Here is a 24571-nt window from a genome sequence, read left to right as displayed (position 1 = left end):
CCACCTTTGCTTGATCTTGACTTCTAGTATAGGTTTTTATTATGTGCCCTTGTTTTACACTGTGAAATTAGGAAGGATCCATAAAAGACTATAAGGGACCATGAAGATTTGTCTAGTTTTGAACTGTGTAGGAAAGCTTCATCTTGTAGCTCTTCCAGTAAGTCTTGGGAAGAATAATGATTTCAACGTATCATTTTCTTAAATAAAAAGTATTACCAAATGCCATCTGTAAGTTAGTTGTTGAGCTTGCTCATGATTTTTTTCTTTACAGATAGTAAGCCTGAATGTTAATCCTCTGTTCTTTCTCAGAAATAATGTTAATATTCATCTCTCTTTTATCTCTTAGATATTTTACTTCTGTGGACTGCAGAGCTTACAGCTATAGCAAAACGAGATAATCTTGAATTTAACTGACTCTCACAAGAATGATCTAAATGTAGTAGCTATGATGGGTTTTGTATGTTTTTGTTCCTCATCTTTTGCTAAATGCCGTTTATTATTACTACTCCTTTTTTCTTCTATTTGGCTTTTAAAAATTGGACTGTGTATATTGAAGTTCATGGTCTTACAATGCAAAAAGAAGATACTCTTTAAGCTCCCTGTTTTTATCTATAACCTATGTTAATGAGATGTGGAAATGATTCTTGGTCTATATTGGTACTACAGTTCTTAAATTACTGTGTTTACCTTTTGGGTATACACAGCTGTTGATCATAAAAAGGCTACTACTTCCTTACTACTTTTTTCTTTCGGTGACGCAATTCCAAGAGAAGAAAAACCTTGACCAAGGTCTGCAGACTTTATCCAGGCTCTCCTGCAGTGGCGGCTGTTTAATTCCCGTTGCTGCTCTGGAGACACATGGTGTAAGGAGGCTGTGGAATGGCAGTGTCTTAAATTAAATGTCATTCCTTGGCTGCTGCTGGCTCTGTACAATTTTGGTTTTATGGTCCTGTGCCTGCAACACACAATGTATGGGCAGAATTTCCTCTGTGCTTGTACAGGTAAGTGAAGTCAGTGTAGGGATGTGCTTGTGCAGTGGAAATACAGACCTGATTTTGATACAGGAAAGTCTGGCACATCCATCAGGATGCAGATTCATCCAGATCTGTACTGGCATTGCCAAACGCTATTAAAAACTAGTTAATGCAGCAGAGCAGCATGCTGTGCCTGGACGTGAACATCAGGAACAGCATAACCACGATTCTGTTGTCTCTCAGCACTTAAATACAGAAGGTCAAAATTGTTTTACTCCCATCACAAAACATAATAAATACACATTTTTGTTGAGTCCTGCATTATTGATTTCTCTTTGATCCTACCCTGGATTTTGTGTTCGTATTTTAGTAGATTTTTGCTCACATAGCTTTTTACATATGCTGAGTAATTATCCTTTGTGTTCTACAGTTGCGCATTTAAGTGCAATAATTCCCATTTTACAAATGCTGGAAGTAAAGTCAGATAAACTAAAGCCAGGTTTGGGGAAATTGTTTGTATTTAAACTTGAGGGAATTCACCTCTCATCTGGACTTCAAATGTGGAGTTATGATTTCAGTTTTGTCATTAGTTCCCTGGTCACAAAACTGTCCTAGTAAGTGTTCTCTCAAGGACTGTGTAAGTGGAGTGGTCTGTTTAAGTTGATGTAACTGTCTGGGAAGGAGGTTTCCAGGAGAGGCATGCTATTCGCTAGGGATTAAAAACATCATTTGTATTAACTTTACAGGCAAGCAATATATGAACTGTAAATAATTAGCTTAGGTTGAATGTAGTGGAAAGGATGAATAATTAATTTAATTAAGTCTAAGCCAGTGAAATGGCTTAGAAACATATTTTGGTCCTAGTGATGTACGTTATCTGACAGATAATGTACCAACAGAGCAGCACTTGTGGCCCCAAAGGTTGATGCTGAAGTCTGTGAATCAGAAAATCTGGAATCCACATGGAGCAACTGTGTGTGGTTGAAGGAAGAAAAGAGGAAGAAAACAGCAGGAATTTAAGGGGATATATTGGGCAAGTTTGTGGCAGGGTTTGTTTGTTAGTGGAGGTTGCAGGGGGGTGGCTTCTGTGAGAAGACACCAGGAAGTGCCTCCATGTTGAACCATGTTCCAGCTGGCTCCAAGGCAGACCTGCTGCTGGCTAAAGCTGAGCCCATCAGCAAAATGCGTGGCACAGCTGTGGTAATAGATTCAGGAGGGGTAAAAAATTGCTGTGCAGCAGCTGTGAGAGGGGAGTGAGAAAATGCGAAACAGCCCTGCAGGCACCAGGGTCAGTGAGAATAGGGGGGGAGAAGATGCTACAGGTGCTGGAGTAGAGATTTCCCTGCAGGCTGTGAAGGCAATGGTGGCACAGGCTGCACAGGAGGCGGCACAGGAGGACCATGACAGAGCAGATATCCACACAGCAGCCATGGAGGACCCCATGCTGGGGCCCAGGCATGTGCCCTAAATGAAACTGCAGCCAGGCCACAGAGAGCCTGTGCTGGAGCAGGCCCCTGGCAAGTTATGTGGCAAGACCTGTGGTCCATGGGGGATCCACACTGGAGCAGTCCTCTCCTAAAGGACTGCATCCTGTGTAAAGAACACATGCTGAAAGTGTTCATGAAGGACTGTCTCCTCTGGGAGTGACATAAGAATAAAAGCAGTTATATAGCAACCAGCAGGGATGCTGAGATAGTAACGGTGATAGATCTTCTGTAAGAAATGGTTTGCCTGAATAGTTTCTTACCCCGTGTTTTTGAGAGCACATCTGTACTTACCTCAAAATTACCAGCAGGAAATAAAATATTATTCATCTACTAGTCTGTTTTGTTATTTCATATTACTCAGCAAACTCTGGAGAACAGTCTTTGCTGTATCTGTTCCATTAAATTTTGGATTCTCGTTGCACCATTTCAGCCAGAAATACACACCTAGCTGGAAATATTTTTAAGAAGTAGGAGTGGTCCAGTGTTTAAGGCACATTCTTGTAGCCCTGTCTGTGCTAGGAAATGTGTTTAAAAAAAAAAAAAGCAGTGTTGCTAGCATGCAGAGGAAAAAGAAAATGAGTCAGTAATTTGTTTATTCTTTTACAGATACCAGTAAATTAGCTGTTTAAGAAAGGGTTAGCCAAGTTTTGCATGAAAATCTTGTACTTTTTAAGGTCTACTGTATCTGGGTTAAAGACAGCCCATCTGTGTTTACTTGGATTGCTTTTTTGGCGGGTCATAGGGAACAAACATAAACTTAGCTAGTGCTCAGTTGAGGCAATATAAGGGAAAAGTGCTTGCAACACCTGGGAAGGAGGAGTATGCCACCCTGTAGATGTTTGTGGTAAAACTCATTCAGCTTCTCAAACTTAGCCTCTCATTTGTATGATGACTTTGTTTTTCACCTTTTAACTTTGATGGCATCTATTCTGAAGAGGTTTTTTTTGTGTTAAAGATGTAACCTGCAATGTGCATTTGTCCTTTGTAAAGTATATAAGATCTTCATGGTATCTGTATTTATGTCTGGTCAAAGGCAAGAAGGCTGTTCATTATTTTTGTCACATTTCAAATCCTACTGTAACAACCTGTTTACATGTGACCGTTAAATGCATGTAGGAAAAACTGCATGACTGATGTATTGTGAAGGGATAAGGGAGATTTTTGCTAAGCCCCCCAGTTGTTTCCTTGCAGGCTTCATTTCTACATTCTATCTGTAGGCTGGTTCTGGATTGGCTGTATACAAAGTGCTCAACAGGCTTGATTTTAAAAATCATGTATAAATTGAGGGCAAGAGAAAGTTCATACTGAGTTCGTGAAGATTTGTATCAATTCTTCAGCCTTTGCTCTGCAAGACTGTACAGTTCTTTTTTGTCAGTTCTTATTTTACTGTCTTTTTTCTACAGTGAATGAAATATTCATTTTCTTCCTTTTTCAAGCCTTGTAATTTATCAGAACTCAATGTGATGTGACACCACTTAAAAACAATGACGCGCCTCTCCTTTGTTTCCTAGTTGGGCCTTAGTCAGGCATTAAATTTTACTTAAGTGCAAGCTTGCATCTTGGAAGGGCTTTCATAATTTCTTTTTTGTTGTTGTTTGACAGAAAAGCTGTGTATTGTCAAGGAGTACAGAAGGCAAGCTAAACATAAATGTCTCTCTGTGTAGGTGGAAAGAGACTGGAGCTTTCAGTCTTGGGTCCCCCTTCTGCAGGAATGCCTCCTGTTCATAGAGGTCTGGGGAGGTGGCTGTCAGTCCTCTCTATTCATAGTGCTTGAGAAGGGACAGACAGCTCTTGGGCCACACAAACACCTGTTCAAGCTTCTTTTGCCATACTTATGGTAAGATTTACCTACTGCTAGTTCTCTCCTTTTCTCATCTGTATTTGCTGCCTTTTGTTCACATTTATGCTCGATTTTTTCTGCTTCTCTGCTTTTCCTTCCCCCTCTGACTCATTTCCTCTTCAGTTTTTACTTCCCTGCCAAGATGCTTTTCATTTTCATTCTGCATGTTGCCTAGACCACAGTCTCCCGAGTCTTTGCTAATTCCCTTTTGATTAGCTTTTTATTTTATGTAGAGATTACATATACAGAAAAGAATGCTTAAAATTTAGATGATTGTTGGATGACTTCCTAGCATGATCTGAAGCTTGCATTCCAGGATTTATGCATGCTACCAAAAGTCATCTTTAGGATAATGCACAGAGCTCCTGTGCTCCAAGGCACTTCACTCATGTTAACTGGGTTCTTGAGTCAAACATGGTTCAGGTGAAGTGGTAATAACATTGTGAAGAATATGTCTACTCTGTTCTGAATCGTTTTGCCATGTTAAGAGTGAAAAATCTGTCAATAAATGGCTAATTTAATGAGTAGAACCAGTAAGAACAGGATCCCATTTCAGAAGGCTGTTGAACAGAAATGGAAAATCTTCTGAATGAAGACCGGTATAGTTCCAGTGTTGCTACCTGCCAGGAGATAATAAAATGCAGTTAAAAAAATACTGCTGTTGTTAAAGAAACACTGCAGCACAGCACCAGTATTTCAGCTTGCAAAAAGGCTGATGTGTACATTACCATCAGGAATAACTGCTATTTTATGTAATCTCAGTAGTGTTATGTTAAGAGGAACATTTAGAAAACACAGGAGCTTTCCCCAAAGTGTTAACATGATTTTGGTGCTATGAACACTCAGAAAACCTTCAGTGGGGTGAGAATGCCAGGAAAACCACACTCTTCTCTCCAAACAGGTGAGATTAACTAAAACTGTGAAGGGTGCAGACCTTTTAATTCCTGTTTCTACATTCTGCATTCTTGGGTGCCAAATGACTGGGTCTGCCAGCTGTTTCCTTACTGTGTACAGTCTTAGCAGCGAAAACCGACTATAGAATATATTAAGCATCTGTTCTGGAAAATCAAGATGCTTCAGTTAGAAGACATTGCAATAATTTAGAATGCAAGTAGACATTGTAATATCCTTGATCAAGATAGCTATGACAGAGGACATCTTTTTCTGAATGTATTGGGAGTTTAGCTATTTACAGTTACATTTCTGGTTTGGTGGTTTTTGAGGATTTTTTAAGTGCCTATGGTCTTCATGTACAATTGACAGACTTCCTCCTCCTCCTCCTGTCCCAATTCACTTCACACACATCCGTGACAGATACAACATTTTGTAGTTTTTTATTTGCTGTAGCAGTTTTCTAGCCAACATTCTGTGGAGCAGCCGTGTGCCCTCAAACGTCTTGTGTCAGCCCCAGGAAATCCTGTGAAGGGCTTTGGCATTTCCTACGGGTGATGTTAAACCTTGCCCAATCTGCAAGTAATCTGTAGCAGGAACTGGTCCACTGCAGATGCCAAGAAAGGCCTGGGCTCTGGCACAGCAGTCAGTAGTGTGACCGTGCAGCAGCAGGGCCCTACCACAGCCTGGGCTGGATTGGTAAAGTTGTAGGCACAGGATTAAAGGAAGTGGGGGCTTTTTCACCCCTCCCTCTTTTCAGAACCTATGAGACCACATCTGATGTGGCCTGTCAGGTGTAAGAGAGGAAAAATTAACTGTCAGAGATTTTTTCAGTCACTGCTTAAAAAACTTGGCACTTTAAATGCAGATCTTGTGCTGCTTAGGTTGTATGGGGTTTTTTTTAAGTTCAGAAATCTAAGTCTGAAATGCACGTTGGATCTCTCTGAAGAAGTTGGTTTTTGTTCTGTAGCTTTGCTTTCTTTGTCTTGGTGTTTCTCATCAGTTGGATTATGAGGACTCCTTTGCAGAGGGACTGTTGCATGTGTGTGGTTAATTGCCTGTTCTGAGGGCTGCTGGGGAAGGTGGTCATTGCTGTGGCTGATTTGCAATTGTCCTGCAAAGCTCCTTTCTTCTGTGCATTTCTGTGATGTTATACTGGCTGTTCCTGCTTGGTCTTCTCTGGCTCTGCCAGGTGGTTCACAGTGACTCTATTGCCACATGTTCCATTCTTCAGGGTGGAATAAAATTAAAATTATTCAGGTGAAGCTGGAGGATTTACATCTTATTAATCTTTTCTCAAGTCTTTTTATTTAAAAAGTTTTATTGTTCTTGTGTTTCATAGCATCACTAGTATGGTCTTGGAGTTTTAGATCAGTTCCCGACACCTGAAGGAATTAGCACATCCCAGGCTGCTCTTGGAAGCCATGTCCTCTGTTCAGAAGAACTCTCTGTATTTCAATCCTTGCAAGAGATGCCTATATCTGAACTAGTTACTAGAGGTTCCCTTTATTTACTGTGATGAAAATAGTCCCTTCTAGGGTATCATTCAGCTGGTGAGAGAACCTGCATACCTCAGTGGGGATCATTCGGTGGCATTCATGGGTTCAAACATCTGTATTTGATCAGGTATCATCCCAAAAGAACTAGTCCTGGGTGTTGTTTGTTGGTTTGGCTTTTGTGAGCCCTTAAATAGGTCACTGAATAAGTGATGAAGATATTCAAGCAAAGAGAATGTCTTTCAACTTAACCGTTCCATTTTCCATTGAGGAAATACTGAAGCATGTAGCAAGAACTCTCAGATAAGACCTTGACTGGCCTTCATCCCAATCTTAGTGATCTCTTAAAAGTCAGTGCTGCTGAAGCATATGAATCTAAACTATGATGGCACACCAGAGACACCTATTGCAGGAGAGCATTTCTGATACATAAAATATCATGTTTCATTCTGATATATATATATATATGCATGCCAAAAGTGGTTTCTCATTATTGGGGAGGGAAAGGAAGAAATGCTAGTATAGTTATCTGAAAGTTAAAATCATAGCTAAAGGGATCTTCTGTGCAATAAATGACCATTTTCTAATTTCAGTTCACTTTAGCACCATGAAAAAGTACTTTCTCTCCTACCCTAGACTATTTTTTAAAGTCAGGACCTTAACTAAAAAAATACTTTCTCTTTTTACAGTATATTCACTCATCAGGCATAATTCACAGGGTAAGTGGAAAAACATGAAAGATGTCTATATTTTGATAATGTGAGTGATGTTTGTGTATAAGCATGCTCATAAATATGCCTGAAATTCCATTTATCGGTTTTCTCTCTTGGTGCCTTTGGTTTCTTCTTCAGTGGGAACAAAAGGTGGCATGGCTATGTAAGTGTAAGCTCAAGTTGCACTGAATACAGCTTAGATTTGGGGTTCTTGAATTACTTTGTGAAGTTGAGTTTTAAGTCCCCACAAGAGCAAATAGTGTCTAAATTTAGATGAATAAAAGTTTTTTCTGTATTTTTTTTTAATGAAGATTAAACTTAAAAACAATGATTAGGTTTTCTTTTAACATTATATTAGTGTTCAAAATTTTGGGGGAACCATAGAAACTGAAAATATTGTCCAAAATTATAGAACCTCAATTTTTTTTCTAAGCAAAATTAAGCATTTGATGCTTTTTGAGTCCTGTTTCTGTATAAAAGTCCACTTAAAATCAGTTCTGCACTGTGAAGGAGTTCTGAATGATGCCCTTGTGGTACCAAGCAGCATATCTTCCCCCAAAACTGCATTAGAACAGAAATCATCCATTTCTAATAAAGTATCGGGAGCACCGTAGAAACTGCACATTGTATAGTATCTTTAAGCTGGACGCGGAAACTATGCAAACTGAAAAAATAAGGTATTTATGGTTTTATTTTTGCAGCTGCTGGGATCATGGGCTAAACTTATCATTGCTTAGTCTTTTTTAAGGTCCCTCTGGACCCTTGAACAACTTGGTTTCATTATGGTTTTTTGCACCAAATTGTTTCTCTCCAAGGCCCCTCTGTTCTTAGAACATCTCTGTATAAAACAGGTGGATCCCTGTTTAAGTTCAGAGAGAAGATACTTCTGAAGATCTTGTGCTTAAGTGTACCAAACAAAGATTTGAAAAAGCTGAAGGAAAATGTATTTTTGACTCTGTGTGTGTGTCACTGATGTTGCAATATCATCTTAGTCCTTGCCAGTACTCTTCCCTTTGCTAAACTTTACAACTGTGGAACATCATTAGATGTCCCTAAGGTGGCTTAAGAGACTTGAGGGAATACTTTTTTCATGTTGCAGTTCTATTGACTTTCTTAGGAAATTGATTTTTCCAGAGAAGAGAGCTTAGAGTTTTATGTAATATCTTGTTTGTTTCCTTCAGTACTCCTTCTATCAGGGTAAGGAACCTTTATAATGCATATTTTGATATGCAACATGTACAATCCAGAGCTATATATGTGAATTGTTAACCTTGTGGTGTTATTATTAAATGCAACAGGTTTATGTCCAAACCCCACTCATAGAAAAATGAGTGAATTCCTTCAGTGGCAAGTATTTTCCTGACTTCTAGCAGAAAAACAAACAAACAAACAAAACAGTTTGGTTTTTCTTGGGGAGAAAAGATACTGGAAAAAAGCCAAACATATGCAAGTTTGTGTCCTTGTTTGTGTTATTTGTTATGACATCATTTTACCTGTTGCTGTTCAAAATAGTTACATAAAAACTATAAAACCAGAAAGAAGGCAAAGAATGAGTACTTTATTGTCTTTCTGTAAAATAAAAAGAAAATTAACATTCATTTCAAATTTGGTTGCAGGATCTAAAGCCTGGAAACTTGGCAGTAAATGAAGACTGTGAATTGAAGGTAAGGTATGTTTATTTGCAAAACCAGTCAGATGTGTTAGAAGACAGAAGACAACAGGTGCAGCAGCTGTAGACATGCTGGCTGGTTTCAGCATTGGGCCAGGCTTTTTGTTCTTGAATCACAATTGGCCTGTACATCCTCACAACATGGAATTTGAATGGGGGCTTTTGTGTCCTGATGTGTAAGGACACATTAGATCTTATGGCCAGGGTTTCCCCCCTAAAAGAGACATAAGAGTTTATGGGAGTGATTTGGTTATGTGAGAATTTCAGCTTTGAATAAATAGAAAAGTCTAATTCTACAAGGTGGGAGATACAGAAGAGCGAAGGTTGTGAAGGACACCCTCAATTGAATAAAATAAAAGGTGATGTAAAGCACTACAAAAGTTTTTTTTAGCATACAGCATACAAACTACATACTTGCATGTAGCCATTGTAATACAACTTTTTGGTCTTTGGAGACTGACCTGAATGTTCCAGGCTCCTGTGATTTTAGAGTTTTCCTATCTAACACAAAAAGCCATTGACTTTTCCTGGCTTGTAGGTAGGCCAAATGGTGAGTGGATCCCAGGGTGATGGGAAAAGAGGAAAATCTAAAAAAAGCAGTTGTATATGGTTGTCTTCCCTCCCACCCCCAGCTGCACAATTATATTTTGAGATGCAGGCCAGGTCTAAGACATTCTTTCATAATACAGTCTCCTGATGTGTATCTGCTCATTTAACACATTTTTTTCCGCACACTCTCCAAGTCAGTTTATGCAGGCACAGGATCAAGTTGCCAGGGGTAGTCCAACCATTTTCCCCCATGTTTGTGCACTCGGCAGCTTTCCTTGCATCAACTCCAGTGACAGTGAGGCTGTAGGCAAGTTGGAACAATTCCTTGAATGGCTAATTAATTAGTAGGCTATTAGTTCTGTTTTTCACAATGAGGTCTCTGGCTCCTTCATCTGATGCTCTCAACTCCTACATAGGTATCAGAAAAGTGACAGTGCAGGGTGCATGAGGGGAAATCACTGCCCTTTCTGTAGTCTCAAAGTTACAAGTTATTTTTGCTGCAGTTACTGAAGCAAGTTAGGAAAATTAAGTTTGCTGAGTCAAAGGGGAGCCATCCTTGAGGAGCTATGGGGAATTGGCTCATTCTTTCATAACTCACAAATTATAAAAAGGATTTTCAAACTTGCTCTGAAAATTACTGTGGAAGTTCCAGCTGAAAAGTTGAAGATTAGAGAGTGAGAATAAAAGTTTTATATGAAGATAGTTGTTGAAATGGTACTAGGTTAATATTAAGTACAAATAGGATACGCTTGTTCCTGAGCTTAATGAACATGTGAATGAAAATAAATCATGAAATTAAAACATAATACACAAAAATTCTTGCTGTCATTTTCTACTTTTACAAATATACAAAACCAAATTGTATTGTAGCTGTTTCCAACTCTACATGTCTCAAGCCTTGGTAGATAAAATGCCTAAAAGACTGCGACAGAATAGACCGTACCACATCTGGCTTTGACCTATTACATAAATTTTTTTTCTTTTTCTTCCACCCTCCCTGCTATCTTACTGGGAAAATATAATGTGTGCTGAATATGTAGAATATGTAGAATAAATTGGAAAGCCATATATAAAAGTGTATTTTGCCACTACAAATATTTTGAGTCTAGTAAATATACCCTTCAGTACCCAAAGAATCAGCCACAATCAAGTGCATTCAATTAGTACAAATAAAAATGTCTCCCTTTGCATTCTATTTCTGTTTTTAAATTGATTGGTAATCAGTAGTTAGGAGGAAAACACGGAAATGATATTTCAAGTATGGCAATAAAGATAAGCCATAACATTTTGTAGTCTTGATTTGTGACTGAAAATATAACTTTCCTCTTTGTTAGTGCCAGGGAATGATGAAACTATCCTGAAATACTTTAGAATGTTTAATTGCAGAGAGCATTACAAAAACATGACTCTTGATATAAGAATGCTCAGCTGTCCCTAGTAAAAACTCTTGCCTGTCAATAAACATGTGCAGCCTGATTCACATGGCAACCTCTGGCTGGTCATGCAAATCTTCATATTTAGTTGTCTGTGTGTGACCATGATTTATCTTCAATAGAACTTTACTTACCCAAGCCTCCTACTTTTTATTAGAAGCATGAACTTTCCAATAAGTACAAACAGATTGTTGTTCCAGTAGTGGAATTTTCTTGCTGTTGGCTGCATCTTTTGATGGTCCATAGAGGTGGGCCTTCTTAAGGCAAATTTTGTAGAAGTTCACAAAAGGCCATAACATTCAGTTTTAATCTTGCTGCTGTACACATTGCTATATCTAGAGAGAAATAGCTGAGAACCTTAGAAATAAGCTGAATTGTGCATAGCACTTTAAACAAAATTGCACTGATCTTGCATTTTTTACAAAAGGTTGCTCTGTAGTTGATGCTGGAGGTTGGAGAAGACTTGGTGGGACTAAGTGATAGTAATTCCCTACTCTTGTTGCAGATTTTCAGTGTGACCTAGAGGACATCTTCCTTTGTATGAGTTACTCATAAAGTAGAAATAACAATACCTTCTTACTTCAGAATTTTGTTGGAACACAGTCTTGAATAATTGTGCCACCTGGGACGTAAGAGCAATTGACACTGTCTAAAATGGGTGCTGTTCTTTTAGCTGTAACTTGATACAATGGTGACTCTGTGGTCAGGGAATTTTTTGCATTGAATGTGTCCAGTATCTTTTTAATTAATAAGTTAATAATTTATTATTTTCTTAAATGGTCTTACAACTTTTGATGGTGCTATAGCAGTATGTAACTTAAAAAAAAATTATACAAACCTCTGTGCTACCTCTGTCTTGATTTTTAAAATGAGAACAAGGCACTTCAATGAGAAAAATATACAAAAATAAACTAATCTCTGCAGATTGCTCCAATTTTTTTTTCCTTAAGTTGTAAAGAACTGTATGAACTAGATAACGAGCTGTCTGATCTGAATGTTCTTTGTGCTTCCACTACAGATTCTGGATTTTGGATTGGCAAGGCATACAGACAGTGAGATGACCGGCTATGTGGTTACAAGATGGTACAGAGCCCCAGAGGTCATACTTAACTGGATGCATTATACTCAGACAGGTCAGTGTCTCTTTAGAAGTATCTTAACAGAGCTGAAGCATTCACTGAATCAGGTGATACATAAACAAGACTTTGTTTCTGAAATTAAAGAGAAATTGGAGGTGGAAATGACAATATAATTATGCATAATTTCCTTGTAGATAAATTGCAGGTAATCATGAGTTTAGGGGTTTTTTATTTATGTTTTCTGAGAGTAACAGAAAGTGCCAAGGTGATTAGAAAAAGATTATTTAAATTATACAGATGTGACGGTCTGGTCTCTGTTCTTGTGTTCCTCTAAATGTGTGGTGATTTTAACTCAGACAGGGGAAAATGGCAAATGGAGGGAATTCAAATAACACTAAGATAGCTATGGAAGTTTTTGAAAGCTTCGCATGTGCTTCTGCCTGTTACTGAGAAACTCATTCTGCATATTATGAGATTATCTCCGGTTTGCTCATTAGAAAGTCTGGTGGTTTTACTTGTGCTATTCATCATACTTGGCAAGGCACACATTTATTTTATAACAGGCTATAAAGGTAATTTTTATACTTCTTTAAAATACGTTTTAAATTAAATTTTATGCACATTTAAATGAACAAGGTAATGTGCCTCTTGGTCTTTTTTTCAGTTGACATCTGGTCTGTAGGTTGTATAATGGCTGAGATGATAACGGGGAGACCTCTGTTCAAGGGAAATGATCGTATCCTTCAGTGAATTTATGATACTGATGTAAGAAAATTATGAGAGGTTCTTATGTGATACAGTAAGTGTTCAAAAACTGATGAGTATAAATTGATATTAATAGTAAAATTCCTTGCACCTTTCTCATTAAATCATTCTTTCATATCTGTACCACTTTTGCACACCTGCCAATTAAAATTTGTATTACTGATTTTTTTCAGTAGAAGTGATCTTTGAGTCACCTCTCAAATCATCAAGTAAAAGGCTCTGTGGTAATAGAAAACCTATGTTTTTTGGGTTTTTTTGTGCATGCAATACATGTATTGATTATTCAGATACTCTAATACTTTTGGACTGATTTTTATCTAAAAATACAGAATGGGCCTGATAATATTAGAAAATTTTGCAGATGATTCAGTTATGTGTTCCCAAATTATAGGATATTTTCTTTGCCTTTTCTAAGAAAAAATGGAGAACTTTCATCCTTTATAAATCTTCTGTTCAGTCATTGAATTAAGATTTTTACATTATTCTCCAACAGCGAAGAAATGCATTATTTTTGCAGGATGCTTAATTTTCTAATGGTGAAAGAATTTGTTCCTTATTTCTGGTATTCAGATCTGGACCAACTCACAGAAATAATGAAAATAACAGGTACACCAACTCAAGATTTTGTTCAAAAATTGCACAGTCAAGATGTGAGTATTCTGCTTTGTCAGTTGGTTTTCCATGTCTTAATTTTACTTTAAGCCATACTCAGTTCTTTGACAGTCTGAGATAATACGTATTGACTACTGATATGGTCCCTGATAGTCCCTCTCTGCCTTGAAATGCTTTGTGCACCCACAATAGCTACTGGAGATGGGGGGTGAAATGACAGAAAGTTATCAGAACATTATTTATGTATTTCAAGATTCCAGTGTTTACCATATAAACAGCTGAGCTGATACATTGCAACTTTTATTGTAAAGCTACTGAAAGCATGAAGATATTCAGAAAACCCGGTTGTTTGCAAATGTCTCTTTCTGTTCTTACGTTAGTGTCCTTCTAGTATCCTGAAGCCCTTACTATAAAGGACCTAAATTTATTCATTAGACTAACTGTACAATTTAAATATTAAGGAACTACTGTATAAGGTTCACTTCTAGAGATTGCTGTAAACTCACTATGACATTCTTTCAAATAATTCATACATATTTATTTGAATAAATATATTAAAAATGGAGCACTAATAATTAAAGCTTTCCATTGTAATTTCTAAATCATGGTTTTAAAGCTTGATTAAAAAAAATTCCATTCAGGAAGAAGGTGAATAGCATCAGAAAAAATGCATTTGTACAATTTGCTGTCAAAATATTGTTGAGTTACCTATTAAGCATATAGTTAATGTTATCACATTACAGAGGTAGCAAAGATCTAATTTAATATCCATGTTTCTTTTAAGGCAAAAAACTATATCAAAAGCCTTCCAAAAGTCCAGAAGAAAGATTTTGCATCCATCTTGAAGTATGCAAATCCTTTGGGTAAGACGGTTTGTGTGGATGTTCACAGCTTGTTCTTGTGTTTGCATTGGAGGCAGCTGCAGTATCAGTCCTGTGACAGGTGATGTGATGGTTCTTGTGCTATTCTGTCTCTTGCTTTCCATAATTCATACTTGTGATTGTAGCGGCTGAACTTTGCCAATTTTAAACCTTGCCAGGAATCAGTTGTTTCTTAGAAACAACAACAACAAAAAAAGTATTTTGTAATTTGGGTTTCAATCTAGCACCTGCTCATTGGTTTTACTTGAGCAGTTTTCTCAAGAGCCCTGCCAGATTAAGTATATGTAATAAAATATTCTCTGTACTGTATTTGAACTATAATTCTGAAAGCTCAATCTGATCTGCAGTTGAAATACAAGAAAATGGAAAGCTGACATTTTAGTAATGGAATTAATACATCCTGAGAAACATCTGTGCATTCCTGAGAAGCACTAGCTTGGATTTGATAGATATAAACAGCCAGAAGAGCATTCCAAGTGTGCATAACTGTGACATGACCTGAGGCAGCCAGAGTTCTGAAATGACTCTCCCTAAGCATTATCAATTCCCCAATGACCTAAACACTCCCAAAGCCAGTTTTGTTAGAATATTAATTAGGATAATTTAATTTTCTCAATTTAAGAAGTTAAAATTTTAGGTTCAGATACAGTAGAAATAAATCTGATTAATAAACAACTTACTGCATGGTTAGCTCAGTGACATTCTCAGCTACAGCAAGCTACACATTTCCATTTAGTTTTTAGGATGTCTCTCCTTATCATTTCTGTGGCCATCTGGCTGTTTCTGGTCTGGGATAGGAGTTTAAAGAGAATATACGTGGCAAGCAGGAGGTGAAGCATCCTATCCCACGCTTCTACCTCTACTTCCTTTCAGCGGCTCCAAACCCAAGAGCATCCTTTCAGGACAGAAAAACAGAAAATAAATCATTCATCATACCTGTTTACACTAGTCCATTTTGACAGTCTAGCAATGGATCTGATCCAAAATCCACAGGAGGGAAACACATGACATTTTAATGGATTGTTTTGGCTGAGGTTAAAACCATGTAGCAGATAAAATCAGCTCAGATTCTGAGCATGGACAACTAACTTGTCTTCGTGAACTTCAGAGTGTACTTGGTTTGGATTCGGTGACACAGAGCGCAGTTCTCGTTCACTGTTTACCTGTTCATTCAGCTGCCGTCAGGGGGTGATGGACCTTAGGACCACAGTGAGTGGCAGTGATTGACGACACCTGGGAAAACCCCAAGCACAGCGGTCCTGTAGCCAGAAGCTGGGAAGTCATTAGCTGAGATGTTTTCTGTATTGCATACAGAAGCAACAGAACACCTCTGCATTGCATCAGGCTTTGTACACATCCCAGCTTGCTCACAACACTGTCATGCAAAGGGGCCCACACTGGCTATCACTGGACACCCAATGATTCTGCTTTATAACTCCATGTATTTATTTGAAATAGCTCCAGGGCAATATTACTGTGTACAAGTGAAATCAGGTGTGTGATTTGAATACACTGTTGGTTTTCTGTGCAATAGCTCTAAACCTTTTGGAGAAGATGCTGGTGCTGGATGCAGAGAAGCGAGTCACGGCAGCTGAGGCTTTGATGCATCCTTACTTTGAACCAATTCATGATCCTGAGGAAGAAATTGAAGCTGAGAAATATGACGACACATTTGATAATATGGATCTTCCACTAGATGAGTGGAAGCGTGAGTTTAATTTTGTGATGTTTTCAAAAATAACCAGTTTGAAAGGCCAAGCAGAAATAAAAATGTTCTCCTTTACAAATTAACTTCTCTGCTTTTTATCGAAAGGCCAAGCAGAAATAAAAATGTTCTCCTTTACAAATTAACTTCTCTGCTTTTTATCGAACAGAGTAAATAGACACCTTTAAGAAAAAGAAATGCTACTGATAAGCCAGTGTTCCTCTTATCAAGTCTTTGTGAAAGGATCTCCAAAGGTTTCTTCTCTGCTTCCTAACAGAGGCTGTCCTCCATTTCCTTAATGTTTCTGCCCTCCCATCTGCTGCAACATAGAAAAGCAACCATTTCTCTAACTTGCCTTCCAGTGGATAGGGCAGGTGAACAGATTGCATGTTGCATCTATAGGACTGCAGTGGTTGCTGGCCTGAAAGTTAGATTCTCAGAGAGAGAAAAAACATATCTGTGTCAGCAGAGATTTAAGTCTAATCTTATTTTCATCTAAGGTCAGAGGTTTGTATTTTGGCTTTTAAGAGAGGACCTGACTTTTAAATCTAATGTGCTCAGTAGCTCTTGCTGAGAATATTGCCCACTATACTCAAAAGTCAGTGCTCACATCCCTTTGAAAGCACCTGTACCATTTCAGTATTGGGCTACTTTTTCAAATCTGAAATGGCGAAAAAATGGTCCTTGATTCCCTTACTTTTTGTACACTTCCTCTCTTTTTGCCTGAAGAGGTCTCTCTCTTCCTGAGCTAGATCAGAGCCCAGCCATGCCGAAGTTGTACCTTGCTCATTCATGTTTGTGCAGCTCCTTTTCTCATTAGACCATACCAATGCTATGTCTGTTCTGTTGTTTTGCAGGCATTACATATAAAGAGATACTGAACTTCAAGCCACCACAGACATCGGATTCAAAGGAGACATCAGTGTAATTGTGTGGCTCAGTATTTTCAGAACTCTGAGGAAGGCAGAAAAGTTGTAAATGTTTGTGACACTTCAGGTGTATAAAACTTTTTATAAATAAACTCTGTGTAATCTGTTTCATCTGCACTGTAAGAAAGAGCAATGTCCTTTACTCTGCATGTGGAAGTTGGTGCCTTTGGGAGTAGCATTTCAAACATATCCAGAAACTTATTTCTGCCTACAACTTCTTCCTTCTGCACAACAGGACTCAGACTGCAATAACCTGGTGCTATCACCAAAAGAGCAGGACTAATTCTTCAACTCAGAGATCAGAAGAGTACAAATTACCACCCCAAGCAAGCTACACAGTATGTCAGAGATCTGCTGGGACTGCTCTCCCAAGGCCACTGAACCGTCTTGAATGCAAGGAGTATTCATGTGACTTCCTCTGGAATATTTCACTTTGCTGAGATGCCTGGGAAGGCTAATCATCTTCTGTTACCTCAGGCACTGCAGTGGGTAGCAGAGACACAGCCCAAATGAATGCCTGCCTCCCCTGTCCTGTGTGAGTGGAAGAGAACCTCAGAAGTGTTGATGTCCTAGATTTTTTTCAAAATAACCAGCACAGCAGGACAAGATTTCATAAACTCACTAGGTGAACAGTCACTGGATATATAATCACTGTATAATATTTTTCTCTAAATACAGTGCATTTTCTTTGTATAGTAGACTAGGGATCAAGGATTTCCAGGGAGAAATTCTTCAGATTTTCTGAAGTTTTGTAAGCTCTCTAACATCTTAGTATTGAAATTATCTCAGACAATGTACTGGTTATAGAATCAGCAGTGCTGATTTGAAAACTAAAGCTGCATGTGGGTCACTGTCTAGAAAATGAAATGAGGACCAAAATGATACACTGCAGCTCTTCATCAGGAATACCTGCAGCAAGCTGTTCTTTTCACAGTGTACAAAGCTATTACCAGGTAAAGAATAATAATTATTCCTATTTTTTACCCTTTTGAACTCACGTGGAAAAACCTTCAGACCTTCTATTGAGAGGTACCTTGGCAAAAGGAGTCAGCTTCCTGATGGGATAGATTGATTAGATGCTTCATGAGTTCCTCTTACTGTCCTGTTACTGTATTTTCCTAGGTGCTTTGTTTGTAAGGGTCCCTGAGGTGGGAAAAAGAATTGGCAACAATTGGGAAAAAGAAATTCTTTGTGAAGAATTTCTGTGTGAAATTGCTTGTCTTTCTAAAGGTAGTGTCTTTACAATTGACTGTTTGGATGTGGGTTATTCCCAGTGTAATACACTGTGGTGTGTTAGTACTGAATGAAATGAATGTGAAAGAAGACATTTGATATTAGCAGGTAGTAACTGGAAAAAAAGAAGAAATTACTTGAGGGTTTTTTGCTTTAATATCCTATATAAACCATAAGTTTAATAAAGGCACAGTTACTTTATTTCTTTCAATGAATGTTTGAATTAAACACCTGTAAATATTAGTGTTTGTTTAAAAATTGTTTGTGACGAGCGTTGATTAGCTGAGGTGGACACCTAGAGAGACTAAATAGTAACAGAAACCTTAAATTCATGTATTTGACAAGTCATTAAAAACTACAGTTTCAGGAATGTGTGGAAAAAAAGGCAAAGAATGTGAATTGAATAAAAAGGTTTTTCCAAACGACAGGTTCCTCACAGAGGAAGGCACACTTGATAGTCATACCCCATTTTGCACTATGGACTATGCTTGGTCTACACTTCTATGTTAAATAGAAACTTTGATTTTTACAGAATAGATGTTTTCTCTTAGGATCATGCTCTGTGGTCCTCTTAAAAGTCATGGGAGAAAAGTGCCTATTGGAATTAGTGGTGTTGGCAGACCCAGTCAGTGGGAAATGAAAAATGTCAAACACTTACTTGAAAATGCTGCCTCTATATTTTAAATGGATTTCAACATCCTAAATTGTAGAAAATGCCTGAAGTCTGGAGATAATGCAGATGGCTCAAATGTTACTCAGACTCAGAGGGAGCATTTTTTTAATTGAAAAACTGCTTTGCATTTTCTTCCTAAAGGCCAACACTTCAGTGGGCATTTCCACAAAGTCAAGCGCTGAAATCCTCCATTGGCTGTGGTTACCTTTGCCCTCTCTTGATTTTAACTTAGCATTGGAGAAGCAGCCAGCACACGTGAGAAAGACATAAGAAGATAATAGTTTTTCTTGGTAGTGGAGAAATACAGAACTCTTAAAGTAACTGAAGACCTTGGTGCATATGTCAGCAAAGACAGAAGTACTGCTGTGCCATTAGCAAACAGCAAAGGCAACTTCAAGTTGGTCAAGCAGTTTCTCTGAAGAGATTGAATTCTGCAGAAATGGCTCCGGATGACAGTAGAGCTCATTAAAAGAACTGTGAGGTGAAAGCAGAAATAATTTGCAGCAGAAGCAGCTGCTACTCCAAAGGGAGAGAGCAGTTCCTGTGTTTTTATTTGCTATTCTTACTGGTGCTAAGCAACTCAAGTATAAGAACTTAATTTCTGTTTGCCTTAAAAGAGAAATGTAAATACATTCTGCATGTACATGAAATGTGTTGTGACAAATAAAGGTTGGGAGTTTGTTTTTTGACACAATAATGGTCTTATCTTCCCCGTATGTACTCCCAAATGTATAGTCAGTACTGAAAATATTATTTTTGGTAAAGGGTGCTATATGAAGTAGGGTATGAAAGGGTACCTACTAGTAGTGTAGGTACATTTCATGCAATATTGGCTGCTGACGTAGTTTCTTTTGGAAGTTAGTCAGATGCTAATCTTTCTCTTATTTTCCAAACTTGGGAGTTATCAAAGAGCTGATCTGACTGTACTACTGCCACCAAATTATTTCTTAACAGCTTCTTGGATTTCACCAGGCATCTCTGCTTTGTTCTGAAGGACAGGATTTTGGTCCTTAAATGCAGTTGCATTTCTCAGCCTGATTTTAAAAGCCAAAGATTGATGGTCATCAAGCATGTACATCTTTGAGTCGGACAGCGAAGTTTGAGTTAACAGTGTTCCAGAAGGATATATGAGGCTCACATGTTCCCTGACTGTTTCAGGGAGCAAGATTGTCCCCTTAAGTATTAGTCTTTGTTGCATTGAAGACTCACCAAATGCCAAATTTTGATAATGCGGTGTTGCGGGCCAGATGTGGTTCACAACTTCCTTTCTTGACTATTTTCTCTTGTTTTAAACAGGATATTACTGAGGTACATGCTAATGTGTCCTGCAAAATGTGCTCAGAAGATGCACTTTGTTCTTGATTTGGAATTACTGGGCATATGAGCTGGGTGGGGTTCTTTGAATTTCCTGATCTGCTGTTCAAAAACGAATACCAGATGCTTCTGGTCTGTTTCAGCTAAGGTTGTCAGAGAATGAAGCATCTGTTAGATGCTATCAGTCCCTGGATCTTGGTATAAAATAGCCATGTGCTTTGACAGTCCCTGTAGGTACCACAGAAAAGAATAGGGGCTCAAAACACCTGCTGTCCCTGCTGATTAATTCTCCATCTCCTGCGTACTCTGGGGGCAACTGGTTGTATAAGTCAAACAATACCAGAAGCAGTTTCACGCACAGCCGCATTTTAAATCTCCTGTCTTCGTAAGAATTCAGAAGCCTGAGTTGGAGAAAGATCAAGGGAGGAGGACTTCCATCATACAGATATTCTTTGAAACTTCATGGACTACCACTTAATGAGCAGCTCTTGTGCACAGATCATTTGCAGCCTGTGGAATAGTAACATGTGAAAACTGCATTTTCACTTAGCAACCACCTGCAGCTCTGAGGCGTGGAACTGATGTATGCTTTTTAGCTACCAGAAACAGCATCCCACAAGGAGGTGAGTGAGGACAAGGAAAGTGTTTTAATGATTCATAATTTTTGTCTGCTGCTGTTCTGCTCTGTAATGGGAGCTCCTTTATGCTTAACCTCGTTACTTTTCCAAGCAGGAGTTTTCTAGTTCGTGGTCTGCTTCATCAGTAAGCAACAAGGTGCATTTTCCAGCAGTTAGAGTGATCCAGGCATGCAGCTCTTACACCTTCCATTGAAGCTTTCTGAATATGCTGTTATCTTTGAGAAGTAAAAGTGACTGCCGATGAAACAAATGAAATGCAAGGAAAGAAATTGCTAAGGTCCTGTTTGAAAATGCTCTCAAGTTTTGCCACGCAATGTCCTGGGAGCACTCGCTCCTAGGGAGCAGGTAAAGTCTGCTGTGTTTGCGTGGTACCAGCAGCCGTGAGGCTCTTGTCAGAGTGACACTTGTAATACCAACACAAGACTGCCACCTAATCCAGTTCAGTCTGATACTAATGGGAAATTCATTATTACTGTAACATTATTATATCACTGATAACAGTAAAATTTTACTGCTCAGAAGACCATGGAAGCTTTTTTTTAGGTATTTTTGAAGTCACATTTATACATGATAGTTCCTGCTGCCAAGTAGTACTACTTTGGTATGTGCCCGGACATTTTGCTGTTCCTAAATGTAACTCCTTACGTTTTTGGGTTTGAGTCAAGTTTGACTTTTCTTTTTCATAAAAATGGCACTACTGTAAGGAGAAAAAACACAGCCAAGAAATGTAATCAGAAAAACATTCCCTCAAGTTTTCTCTAAAGCAGTAGATCCAGCAAAGTGCTGCAGGCATGGTTCATTTACTAGCACTGACATGGCCACAGAGCCAACAGTGCCTGGAAAATTGTGCTCAGCCAAACTGATGGGTGAATAGGCTGTCATCTCTTGTCTGTTGTTCTCCAGCCGTAAAAGAGTAACAATACAGCCTTTGTGAAGTAGTTGTTTGGGAAAGCCTGATGGTGAGCTCTGCTTGTAAGGGTTATGAGAGCATCCACAGGAGCTCACAAAGCTTGGGCTGCTGGGACTGGGGGCCAGCTCTGAGCCAGTGCAGCCAAGGGTGGCCCCTTTCCCATAGCGACCTTGGGGGCAGGCTCCCAGGCGCTGTGGGGCCAAACCCTGATGCAGGGAGCTGCTTCCAGCTGGTGCTCTTGCCTTGGCCCTGCCTGAGCTGCAGCTCCTCACCACCCCACAGCTGTGTCCCTGGCCATGGGTCCTACCAAACCACCTCCACTCACAGGCTGATGTCCCAGTCTGGCCTGTCCTCATCCCCAGGGAGGTGCCCCACACCCAGGGCTGGGGTTGTCCCCAGTTGCCCCCTGCCATCTGCCCTGACCTAGATACGATGGTTTATATTAAATTAGGTCAAGCTGTAAAGATTTATTGGCAGTGCTCCATAATAAATGGAATGAATATGTATTTCTGTGCCATTGGCAAAGCTACTGTAAGTTGCTGTGAGTCTCCATTTGGACTAAGTGTCAGGACAGCATCATAATGAAGTTTTTCATACATTATGCATTTATGCAAAAGGTAATGATTAGATAGGAAAGAATTACTGCACAACAGCACAGATTTCCTTTAAAGAAAGAGAAGACAATGCAGGAAGATTTTCTTGAAGGCATTACTAATGTTGTAAATAAACAATTAGACTCATCAGAGAAGTAGAACCACAGCAGTGAGAATACTGTGAATGGTGAGATAGAGTCCTGCATGCTGGCAGAGTGGGAGGGCTAAGTCACCAGGCATACATATAAACTCCAGGTCTCATGTCACCTTACAGACTTCAAACATGACTCCCCCATGGCTTTCAAGCACTCTGGTAATGCTTTACATTCAGGCTGCTGAATTTTCAGAACAGATGTGAAATTACGGTCATACAAAAATGAGTGAGTATTTGGAGATTCAATGACACAAGTGTGATTCTCTTAATGAACAGCTCACTATAACTATAATTACTTTATCTACTCAGTATTGCCATTGCAAGTCTTTAAAACAGAGCATTAACTGTGTTTCCTTAGGTTTCTCAATGGGTTTTATGGCCTTTTATGCTTTATGGCTGGATTAGTGGTTTTGATCACCTGGATTTGATATGATTAATGTTATGAACTTGCTGCATGTCTTCCAGCTTTTGAATTGCTTTCCATAACTCGTGTTTGGTATCATTAGAGTAATTTGAGACATAAATTATTTATGTACAGGGAAAATTCCCTTTATGCTGTAACTTTAGATCTTAGCAGTGGGGTAAGCATGACTTCCCATGAGAAAATGCTCAGGAAAGGCTGAAGAGCTGAGCTAAGCAATCAGAGAGCATCGCCATGTCCCAGACACTGGCTTGCCTTAATGTACCCAATTCATACCAGTGGATGCCTGAGGGCTCCCTTAGGGTTAATAAAATCTTCTCTAACATGGTAATGTGACATCATCAGCTGGTTCATACATCCTTTGTGATCAACTAGGAGTTTTAAAGAAGACTAAATCTCTCTCTTCTTGTCCAGAAACGTTAGACCTTAGCAAATATGGGCATGACAGTAGGGCTGGTTGTGAAGGGCCTCTACCACAAATGATCCTTTTCCCTTGGAAAGGAGAAAAATGAAAACTTGGAAGTAGGCAGAATTTGAAGCACTATTTCCCCTCATTTTTCTGTGTTAGTTTTATCTACTCAAGCAGTGTTCTTACCAAGCAAATCAAATACTGATAGTTATCAAAGAAAGAAGTAGCCAAGTGAATGTCCTTGCACATGTGGACATGGACCCAAGCTGGCTTTTCCCACTGGAGTGTTGGGACAGAGTGGCTAAGGACTTCAGTAAGCATAGGGGCAGAAGCTGTTTGTTCTCTTTAAAGATTGGCATATGCATCTGCAGCATCCCTTGCTGAAACCAAGATACTAGAATGAGGTTGCTTTATTGGGCCAACCCTATGGCAGGGAAAGTACCGCCCATACTGAATGCTTTTTCAATATCATGGACCAAAACCAAACATTTTATAGAATGTCCTGAAAGATAATTCACCAAAAAGAGTGAGCGGCCTGTGTACGTTGGCCACCTTTGTCAGTTTTGCTCACATAAAGGTCTGCCATGAGACACTGACATCAATAGATATATTCTAACACACAGCATAAGCAAAACAGGCAGAATCTTGGCTTCCAGGGTATAGTCATGGATTATGGAAACTGCATTTGCCTTCCTTGGGTACAGAATCTGTCAGTAATTCCAGTATCTGTTTCATTTTGCTGGAATACCAGGGAGAAAAATGCTACTCAGTATGAAGAGAAACACACAGCATTTTCTCTGGTTGTTTCTAAAAGTAGTTTTCTCTCTCACCAAACAATTCAAAGGTCTCCTGTCCTAATACATTTAACATTAGTAATGCTGTAGTATAGATGTAGATGTAACAAGGCTTATGGGGAGTGGCAATATCTTTTATCACTCTTATCAGCTAGATATAAGAGCAGAGGAAAAAAGCTAAGGAAGCTGTCAGGCAAACATGCTCCTTTTATGGTGTAAAAGTAGACCTGCAATCACAAATCCTTTCTCTCTGGATGCTCCAGAGTCTAATTTCAAAATACATTCCCCTCTAAACTATTTGTTCCTCTATGGTTTCCATAATGAAAGGAACCTCCTGTGGAGACTGTTATCAATCTTTGATCACTGCAACCAGCATGAAACCCTTCCATTTCATTAGAGAATGAAAATG

The 24571-nt window shown here is 38.8% G+C and overlaps 1 protein-coding gene across 4 annotated transcripts in view; it reads left to right on the top strand.

The window, feature by feature from the left end:
- Positions 1-19623, top strand: part of MAPK12 (mitogen-activated protein kinase 12) — a 33305-nt gene extending 13682 nt beyond the window's left edge. For 2 of the 4 annotated variants that reach the window (XM_039570799.1, XM_039570800.1), the window contains exons 5-12: positions 7378-7407; positions 9018-9065; positions 12071-12185; positions 12796-12867; positions 13467-13546; positions 14293-14371; positions 15924-16097; positions 16952-19623. In XM_039570799.1, the coding sequence (XP_039426733.1) occupies positions 7378-7407; positions 9018-9065; positions 12071-12185; positions 12796-12867; positions 13467-13546; positions 14293-14371; positions 15924-16097; positions 16952-17022 (669 nt within the window). In that variant the 3' untranslated portion in view covers positions 17023-19623. Of the gene's footprint in view, positions 1-7377; positions 7408-9017; positions 9066-12070; positions 12186-12795; positions 12868-13466; positions 13547-14292; positions 14451-15923; positions 16098-16951 lie in introns of those variants that run through there. The other 2 variants (XM_039570802.1, XM_039570801.1) reach the window with 2 other exon arrangements.
- Positions 19624-24571: the final 4948 nt, after the last annotated feature.

Source organism: Corvus cornix, chromosome 1A, assembly GCF_000738735.6.
Source record: "Corvus cornix cornix isolate S_Up_H32 chromosome 1A, ASM73873v5, whole genome shotgun sequence".
Taxonomy (NCBI): domain Eukaryota; kingdom Metazoa; phylum Chordata; class Aves; order Passeriformes; family Corvidae; genus Corvus; species Corvus cornix.
Note: the sequence above shows the minus strand (reverse complement) of the source record. Positions and strands in the feature narration are given on the sequence as shown.